This window comes from Pelophylax lessonae (assembly GCF_965119305.1).
Source record: "Pelophylax lessonae genome assembly, chromosome: 4".
In the NCBI taxonomy this organism is placed as follows: Eukaryota; Metazoa; Chordata; class Amphibia; order Anura; family Ranidae; genus Pelophylax; species Pelophylax lessonae.
Window position 1 is genome coordinate 108867015 of NC_138771.1, and position 10327 is coordinate 108877341.

At 40.9% G+C, this 10327-nt stretch overlaps 1 protein-coding gene across 7 annotated transcripts in view; it reads left to right on the forward strand.

The window, feature by feature from the left end:
- TJP1 (tight junction protein 1) overlaps positions 1 to 10327 on the forward strand; it is a 589472-nt gene that overhangs the window by 534298 nt on the left and 44847 nt on the right. For all 7 annotated transcript variants that reach the window (XM_082253421.1, XM_082253420.1, XM_082253423.1 and 4 more), the window contains 4 exons: positions 1260 to 1368; positions 5379 to 5598; positions 7154 to 7338; positions 8710 to 8805. In XM_082253421.1, coding sequence (XP_082109547.1) covers positions 1260 to 1368; positions 5379 to 5598; positions 7154 to 7338; positions 8710 to 8805 — 610 coding nt within the window. The remainder of the gene's footprint in view (positions 1 to 1259; positions 1369 to 5378; positions 5599 to 7153; positions 7339 to 8709; positions 8806 to 10327) is intronic.

Here is a 10327-nt window from a genome sequence, read left to right on the forward strand (position 1 = left end):
TGGCTATCTCCTGTTTTTTTTTTCTTTTTTTTTTTTTATTATCAAAGAAATACTGACCCAAAATAGTAAACCAATATAAAAAAATCGTTTACAAAAATTGGCTGTATATTTCTTGCTACTACCATAACCTAGCAACAGAGAACAATTTTAAATAAATTCTGCTTCTGATGATCGCAGTGATACCACATTTGTCTATTTGTTGTTTGTACCCGTAGTACAGCCCAGAAGCATTTTTTTGTTTTTGTTTTTGTCCTACCTAAAAACACACAGATACTGATACTAATTGAAGAAAATGGAAAAAAAAAAATCCTGCCCAAAATATGCTGACCTTGACCTTCGACCCTTACTTGACCCAACCCCCAACCCTGGCACTGACCTAGACCAAACCTTGATCTAGGTATTTTTTTCTTTATTTTATATATATACTTTTTTTTTTCCACACTTTTTTTTTTCTCTCTCTGCAAGGAGAGAGAGAGATAAAATGTATCTCTTTTCTCCATTCATAGAGGGAGAAACAAAGGGGCGGCCTTCACAGTGACTGATCACTGGTAGTTAATCTGAGGGGCTCAGGGCTCTTGGTGAGAGCCCGGTCTCTGTGCTGGGAGTGTGCTGTGCAGCGTGCTCCCAGCATAAAGGGAAATACACATATATGCAATCCCACAGAAAAAAGCCCAATTTAATTTACTTCTGCGTCCTGTACAACTCATTAAGATTTACCCCTGTCGGTAACTTCATAAGATTACCTGTGCTGTCAAGCACACTTCCTGGCCTTGTACTGTACTGCAGCTCTTTGATCAAAATACCTACCTACAAGTTTGTGCGGGCTTCCTGACTTTCCAGCGTACTTCAGAGTTGTGCAGGATGCAAAAGTATCCTTGTAGGGAAGAGCTGATAAATATCCAGGCAGTCTAGTGCAGTGGACTGTTCCTGGCAATATTGTGCCCATAGACTGGCTCTGGACATGAGGACAACAGGAACAGTTCATTGCTGGATGTGGCGGAGTGCGGTTTTCCAGAGGATCAGCGTATCAGGTAAATATAAACTTTCTGCTCCCCTCTAGACAAAATGAGCAGTTAACCCATGCAGTGTGGGCACAGCCCCACTGCATGGGAAAATAAAATAAACATTTTCCCAGAATTAGGCTTTTTTAAATGTAGGCACAAACCAATATCACGTTTACAAAGTTGTGTTGTCTACCTTCTATAAATGCCTGGTCTATCAAATGCCTAACATTTTAAAATGCATATTTTATTCCACAGGTAAACAATGTGGACTTCACAAACATTATCAGAGAGGAAGCTGTCCTTTTCCTGCTTGATCTACCAAAAGGAGAAGAGGTCACAATTCTGGCGCAGAAGAAAAAAGATGGTTAGTGTTTGCAACCGACATAAATGATAGTTTTCGAAAGTCTTGTATCACACTGCATATAAATACAGCTTATGCAGTTTGTCAAATATTCAGATTACAATAACCTGCTAACTCATTGAATGTATGTGCTGCATTATAATGAAAGATGATTTCAGTAGGGATCGACCAATATAGTTTTTTTTTTCAGGGCCGATACTGATTTTTCCGTCACCCTTCAGGCTGATAGCCGATATTAGGTGCCGATATTCTGTACATTTAAAGTTTTGAAAAATCAACACAATTTTCGACACAAATCTGGTACTGAACATGGTACAATTTATTAAAATTTTTAACATCAAGGGCTCTTTCTTCACACTATACCTGCCTGCATGAAAACTGATGGGAAGAATGTACAGATTTCACTTGCAGAGACATGTTTCACATCAGTTGTCATGCGCGATTCAGTCAGTTTTCATGCACGTTGTATGGTGTGAACACTGAACAGGGCACATAGAGAAGAAGAGTAAAGAGAAGAACCATTGTTTTTGTTGTGCATTTGCAGAAGGTGTGCAGCAAAACAGACGTCTCTGTCTATACCATGGTGTGATTGTGAACGAACAAGGCCTAGAAGTAGACAACTGTGAAACAAAGTGCTTGAAAAAGAAAAACTTCTTAAATGCTTCCCAACACATAGAAAAATGGCATAAACTGCTGCAGTCCACTTACTGCAATAATTCATTTTAAATCACTACTTCAGTGCAAAAGCTAGACAGTGGACACTACATTTCATTACTCCCAGTTGAGAAGAACAATATTATTGTGCAAAAAGCATAAGATTTCAGCATGTTCACCTGGTAAACAGCTTCTGTTTTTCTTCATATATTGCTGCCACTTCACTAAAAACACGCTCACTTGGTACAGAGGAAGGAGGAGCAGAAAGGTATTGTCTAGCATGAGAGGCAAGTCTTTTGTAGCGTGCCTCATTTTCGTTCCACCTCTTAAGAGGATCACCGCTTCTTCTGTCAAGTACTGGTTTCTTCAAATAGAGATGAAGTTCATCATCCTGGCTTATTTTTGCAGATTCCGAAGAATCCTCCGCATGAGGCCCCAATAAAACACTGAACATGGCATCAATTCGACCACGATGAAGATTCTCTTCTGTCCGTTGTCTTTTAGGACATTTGTCTGTTTTTGCAGCATCCTGCTCTTCCTGATTAGAAGCCTGCTCTTCCTCACTTGACATTTCAGCAGGAACCTCCTGTTGAATATCTTCTGTCATTGTTTTGCCTTGGCCAATACATCATCAGAAGAGAAAGCATGGGTCTTGTATCATCGAGGATCCAAAAGACATGCCAGCACAACATTTTTATTCACTTCATGCTTCTCAAAATGTTTAGTGAGGCCGTCCCTCATGACCTGCCTACATGTTTTAATGCCACATGTGTTGGGTCCTTCATTCTCTGGAAGAAGCATCTTCAGCACTCTCACACATGGGATGACACAGATTAATCATAATGACTCGCCTCTAGTGTCACTTCCTCTATGGGGAGGAGGATCTCAATGACATTGGCTACAGTGTCCCACTAATCAGCAGTAGGACAAGAATATCCTCCATATTCACGTGAATAGATGGTAAGAGCTCGCCTCTGTTCCTGAATTCTGTGAAGTGTTGAGTTCCATCGTGTTGGAACAACCTGAATCAAGTTGTTTTTGGGTAGGCCAAGGTCTTCCTGAATGCACCTCAGTCGCTGCTTGGCAAGGATTGAATGAAGGAAATGGCCTGCACACCTCTTCAGCATGCCAATTATATCCATCAAAGCTCTCTGACTTGACAAGCCATCATTTACCCCATGTTGCAGGGTGTGTGCCATGCAACTGAGGTTTGACACTTCAGCAAGCCTCATTCCTTTCACCATATTCCTTTCACCATATTTCCTCCGCTGTCTCGAAGCACAAGCATCGCTCGGTCTTTGTTTATTCCCCAGTCTTCAAGAATGCCTAGAAACATTTCTCTAATGTACTCCCCAGTGTGGGATCCTTGCATCACTTTTGTATTCAACACCATTTGCTTATTTGACCATTAAGTGGCATGTAAACTCATTAGTGACACTGTTTGTCCTGACAAGCAGTTTTGAATGAGAGTGATATGCCAGCATTCTCTGGTTTCAGCATAGTCTTTACCTTCTCAACTACCTTTTGTTGAATCTTTCCCAGCATTTCAATTTGATAATACTTTTCACTCTTCAGTTTTTACCTTGACTCCGCTATGGACATCAACCGCTTAAATCCAGAGTCAGACACCATTGTAAATGGCTGGTTGTCGGTGACCATCATCTCTGTGTTTACTCTGTCCAGCAGTTGGGATCTTCCAAACCAAATTTAGCCACCTGTTTTTTTTCTGAAACATATCTGTTATTGTTGTCTGGGATAGTGGAGGTATTTCACTTTGTGATTCAGTTTGTTTTTTCTGTGCTGCATTAATTAATTCACCATAATGAACTCTTAGCTGGGCCCAAAGCTTTGACGTATTTTTGGTTACTGCAGTTGCTGATCCCATGCTCACATTGTTTGTGCATGTGTTGCACATTGCTGTTTTTCCTGAGGATGGTTGAGACGATAAATAGTCCCAGACCACACTTTTACTTTTTCTGTCTGCATCCATCTCCATTGCAATTTGAAAGAGAGTTCATACTGAAGAAGGTTAAAAAAACTGCCTGGCTGGCTGGCACTCTGCTGTGGGTGGCTGGCTGGCACAGGGACTGTGGGTGACTGGCTGGCACTCTGCTGCTGTGGATGGTTGGCTGGCACCCTGCTGCTGTGGGTGGTTGGCTGGCACCCTGCTGCTGTGGGTGGCTGGCTGGCAGGCACCCTACTTCTGTGGTTGGCTTGCTGGCACCCTGCAGCTGTGGGTGGCTGTCTGACTGGCACCCTGCAGCTGTGGGTGGCTGTCTGACTGGCACCCTGCAGCTGTGGGTGGCTGTCTGACTGGCACCCTGGAGCTGTGGGTGGCTGTCTGACTGGCACCCTGCTGCTGCTGTGGGTGGCTGGCTGTCTGGCACCCTGCTGCTGTGGGTGGCTGTCTGTCTGGCACCTTGCTGCTGTGGGTGGCTGGCTGGCACCGTGGTATGCACTGTCCAAAACAAGGGAGGCGGCCTAAGAAGCCAGAACATGCAGGCCCAGTGCGGGAGGCGCGTGCTGCAACATATGCAATGACGTGTGCTCCGCGTACGATATCGGCAAGTTTCGTTACCAATATTCCCCCCCCCCCCCCCCCCAAAAGGGAATATCGGCCTCCAATAATCGGTCCCACCAATAATCGGTTGATCCCTAGATTTCAGTCTTTATACCTGTGATCGATAGAGGGAAAACAGTCCTAGCATTATGCAAAGGTGTTTAGGTTATTCTCATCATAACAAGTCGATCGCATAGCTATAGAATGTTCCTATATTGAAGGCCTGCGCTCCTGGCCCCTCCCCCCTTCTAAGTGCCCCATAGCAAGCTGCTTGCTCAGGGGGCACTGGTGCGTGCTCGCTCGCTCTCGAGCTGCCTCTGTGTGTCTATGAGAGACACAAACACACAGAGCGCTGTTTGCCCCCACCCCCCGCTTCCTGTGATTGAAAGCAGCGGGAGCCATTGGCTCCTGCTTCTGTGTCTCAGCCATTGAGGAGGGAAAGATTCGGGAAATCTTCTGCTCTTATCCAAATCGCTGGATCGGGACCAGGTAAGTATAAGTAGGAGTCTGAAGGGGGGCTGCACGCTGAAGGTTTTTTCCTTTATGTGTAGAATGCATGGAGGTTAAAAACCTTCAGACTGAAGAAGGTGAGACCTCTGTATTTCAGTTCTTCTTGGACCTAGAAGATGAGAGTAGACCCCCGAAAGCTTATCTTGTAAAATTGTTAAAAAAAAAAAAAAAAGATAATGGACGGTACTCAACTCTGTTGTTTAAATTTAATTACTAACCTGGATTTAGCAGTTAGTGGTCAATTGTGAATTCTTGCGCTATTTTTAAATTAAATTTTTGCTTCTTTCAGTTTATCGTCGCATTGTCGAGTCAGATGTTGGTGATTCCTTCTATATCCGAACACATTTTGAGTATGAAAAGGAATCTCCTTATGGACTCAGTTTTAACAAAGGAGAGGTATTCCGAGTGGTGGACACGCTGTACAATGGGAAACTAGGATCATGGCTGGCTATAAGAATTGGGAGGAATCACAAGGAAGTGGAAAGAGGGATTATTCCAAACAAGAACAGGTAAGAAAAAACAGGATTTTGTTGTTAAGCCATCAACTTGCTATTATGCTAAACAAAGCAGCTGTTATAAACAATAAATATTAGACATCTAAACATAAGATGGTTGGGTAATATGAAAATAAAGAAACCACCCTCTTCATAAAATACATATCACCATAGTGAATAGACAAATACATCTTCATTTAAATGATAAAAAATACATAAAAATTGTGAAGTCCATATGTAATCCCACACGTGAATAGCGTCCTTAGTGAGTATAGGAAAGGTTCCTCTCCACCAACATGCTGATGCACTATACACTCACCAGACTTAATTGACCCCCTATTACAGGGTGTCAAATTGCGCATATGGGAAAATTCAAGATGTCATACATGAGGTCACAGGAATGATTTCAAACTGCTGCTGTCATCCGTTCAATATGTATATAAATAGTGTATTCAAAGCTCCATTGTTGCCATATAGAGAGGGAGAGGAAGAAACACTCTCATGGTGCAGTATATAAAATCATTTATTTAAAAAGGAGGTTGCATTGCACTTACATCAAAGAAGACAGGGATCAGCATGTTTTGTATAGGAATCGCCAGTTTGCACTCCACCTGGGTTTCAGCTGACCGGGAATGACGTATTTTAATCACCACCCAACGCCGTTCCGTCAGTCTGTGTCTGACATTTTCAGGGGTTGCCAAGAGGGTTAATGTTGGTAGTAAGCTATAGAGCTACATAATAAAAGAAGTAAAGCAGAAATAGGTTCAGCAGTAAACCCTGACAATGCTCTAAACTACAGCTCACAGTGTGTTGTTGTAATCAGTGAGCTGCAGATATAATAAAAAAAGAATAAATCATAAAATTGACCTCTTTAATGTGAAATCAGGGATTACTTTGGTGTTCAGTGATCTCACCAAATTGTGGTCTGAGAAATACAAGAATGTGTTGTAAATGTATAGACATGAGGTGTAATGTTTTACAGATGTACAGTATGTCTGAACCTCTGATAGTAATAGTAGGGGTAGAATTAAAAATGAGTGCAGTGTGGGCTTTTGGATGGGGAAATATGATTTATTTTTTTAAATTCCAATAGAAAAACTGAAAAATAAATATCTGGATCCCTTGCCTTGTGTTAATGTATTATTGTTAATTCCAGTATTGCACAACATCCAATCTAGAATATACAATTTGTTAGTCTAGTGATGGCAAGCTTATAGGTATAAAACTTTCTTTGCTGCCTAAGAATCATTGGGGCCCATGGATGTGTGAGCATGACCTGACAGCCCAAAGATCTTTTATTTTAATAGATTTTTCCATATACCTGTACGGTGTGATTTCCTGAACAAATAGTTTTATGTTGAGTGTAGATTCTTCCTAATAATGGCCGTCTACCAGGTTAAATGGTGCTGGGATAAAACATTTACCTCACAGCTGATTACTGTCTGATCCCCAAGAAGTCATCAGGAAAAGACTGTTGGTTGGAGGGGGAGGGAATAATGACGTCCTACAATTTATTGCTGCATTAAATTTCCAGTCGTTTTCTGATTGTCATCTTTTTTTTTTTCTCTAGAGCGGAGCAGCTTGCAAGTGTACAGTACACTCTTCCTAAAACAGCTGGTGGCGATCGTGCAGATTTTTGGCGTTTTCGAGGCCTCCGAACTTCTAAGCGAAATCTCAGGAAAAGCCGAGAGGATCTCTCTGCCCAACCTGTTCAAACAAAGTTTCCTGCATACGAAAGAGTCGTGTTGCGAGAAGGTTTGATGTTCCTCACTTGTCATTTTATTGACTTTTCAGTTTAAGCTATGTTCCTTTTAAAAAGGATCAGTTTCCTTAAAGTGAAACACTGGTCTTGAAGATGGAGTATTGAAAAATGCTGTTAAGCTATATACCAAGAAAACATTTAGGGAACTGGCCTTTTCTCTGTAATGCTATCCTTCTGACTAACTTAGACACATCCTGTTTTTTTCCTTTTTAAAAATTCATTTTTATTTGAATTTCTTGAGTTGCATCATACAAACAGAAAAGGCATGTGGTTACAATTTCTGTATAAACTCCCACATTTATGAGAAGATGTCACTGAGTTCAATAATCCCTGCACACCCCCCCCCCCCCCCCCCCAGAAAGTGTGGCTGACGGATTCTGTTTTAAAACTTTACGGTATTTGAACATAAATATATTTATTATCATTTATGGTTTTTACTATGAGATTGTAGTGCAAAGTGGTGTTAAACGTTTTACTTATAGGACGTTTTACTGATATAAGATTACCTAAAACAGAACTAAAAATCAATGTAATAATTATGCCCACACCTTTGCTCAAAAATGGCAATGCTAGTGCTGAAATACATGTGACTAAGCAGGGCTGGACAATTCCCAGTCGTCATGGCGAATGGAATATAAAACCTCTCTGGTGACCGGCCTGGATTTCGCTCCACCTGTCACATGCAACACTGGCAATACAGTGGGAAACCAACCATTTCTCCTTGCCTTCCTGGTAGTTACTGGGCACATCATGGTTTGAGCCTGTAATGGAAGTTGTTAAGACCCACTGCTACATGGCTCACTTGTGGCAGCACTACACCCATTGCTGTACTGCTGTATATCTCTGATTGGGAGCATTCTCATTTTCAAATCAACACTGTATACTCATGGCAGATAAGAGACGTGTTAGCATGCATATGTGTACAATCACGCAGGGTATAGGCACATGATCCAGTTTTTTTTGGATTATATATTGTATTCTGTTACTATTGTATATTTCTCCCCAGATGTGTGCAGAAGATTGTACATGGTATGGTTGGTTGAGAATGTTGTCAGTTTTGTTAATATTCTCACTCTGTTTGCGATATATGAGAATTTGTAATAAAGGACCATTTCAGCACTTGCATTGCTATTGAATAGTGAGCAGTACTAAGCTGGCAAGATGACAAAGTTCACTTTAGCACATTTCTGTTTATCTGCGGAATGATGTATTTCAGTTGTAATTCCTTGTTTAAATACAAAGGTACAGAGTAGTATCATTTTAAAAATGTATTTTAGTGATCTTGGAGTTCTCATTTAAGATATTGCATTTCATTGGTCAAACTGTGTGTACCGGATGATGAACATTTTTGTTTTCTCTTCCAGCTGGATTCCTCAGGCCTGTTGTTATCTTTGGTCCCATTGCTGATGTTGCACGAGAGAAGCTTGCAAGAGAAGAACCTGATATTTATGAGGTGGCAAGTAAGTTTGCGGTGATTTTCTGCAGTCGGTATAATTTTTAAAAATATACACAATGAATGTTTCACACAGTCTTCATCTAGCTGTCATTTCTTTATAAGCCTGCTGACCATTCTTTTAAAAGTTATCAAATAAAGATTAGAAAACCCTGAATTGAAAATGCCCAAGTTGCATATCAGATCACTATAATGCTAACATACATAATGGTAAAGCTGATCTCCTGGAAGATGTAAAGAGACAAATTAATCCGCTATATACTGTATATGTTTACACACCTTTTGAATGTTTTCTTTTTTATGCAAGTAGTGTAAAACTGGCCAAAGAAATTTAATGGATTCCTCCATCCACGCATTCTAGATAGATAGAGGAATCCTAAAGTAGTGTAAAACTGGCCATAGAAATGCATGGATTCCTCCATCCAAGCATTCTAGATAGAGGAATCCTCCCCACTGAGACATTGTATTCTGACAGCTGGGACTCGCTTCTGTTAGAATATATTGATCACTGGCTGCAGCCGCTGATCGTGAAATATTTTCCAACAAGCCGATTTGACAGAAGTCATTCATTAGATTGACTTCTGTTGAGCGGGAGTGCCCACAAATGGATTGAAATTCAGCCAGTCCCTGCTGTACCAGAGAAAGTTTGATTCATCTGTGGCCAGCTAAAGTACCTGTATTTGCCTCTTACAATACCCTGTACAGCAGAGCTCAGACCGTGAAAGGGAGAAGCAGCACAATACCAGCCGTTGTATCACAATGCTAATGTGCTAACAAGAAACAGGACGATAGGAGGGAGCAGAGTGACAGAGATGACCTAATTTGTTTTCTGCTACTCCTTTTAATGTCCAGTCACTAGCTGTGGGAGGAAAACTATCTGTTCACACCATAAATAACGCACTCCAGATTTTTTTACCGGATGTGTTTCTGCATGCACGTTTTTGATGTATTTCCAGATGAGTTCCAGAATGAAGTATGTTCTTTTTCTTTGTGAAACCGGAATGTACTGGAACCGCAAGTACTGGTGTAAACTATGCCATTAAAAACCATGTAACCGACTTTCTATGCGTTTTGGATTCAGAAAAAAGCACTGGGAACACGTGGTGTGAACTAGCCCTAAGTATTGCATAACTGCAGCAGACAAAAATCAGGTCTCCTGCCCTGCCAAACACAGCTTGTATCAAAATTTGTGTAAATCTTAAAACTACATGAACAGAAATTCAAATCCCTTTGACAAGTAAACCGGCTCTCTTATATTTGTATTTTATCTGTATATATCGGCTTTTTGCCTGGAGTTTGGATTTAAAGATAAAAATGTTTGTTAGTGACTCTCAAAAAAACTTTTGAGCATTGGACTATATTCAGTAATGACTCCATTACTAAATGACTAGTCATTACACAGCGCTAGGCAAAAGGCATCATTTTTTTTTTGCTCATAGCAATCAATTCCCATCTTTAATATTTTCAAAACAAGATTTTAAATTGAACAGTTAAGGCTTGTGTGAAGCAAGTAAATCTAAGTCCCGTCT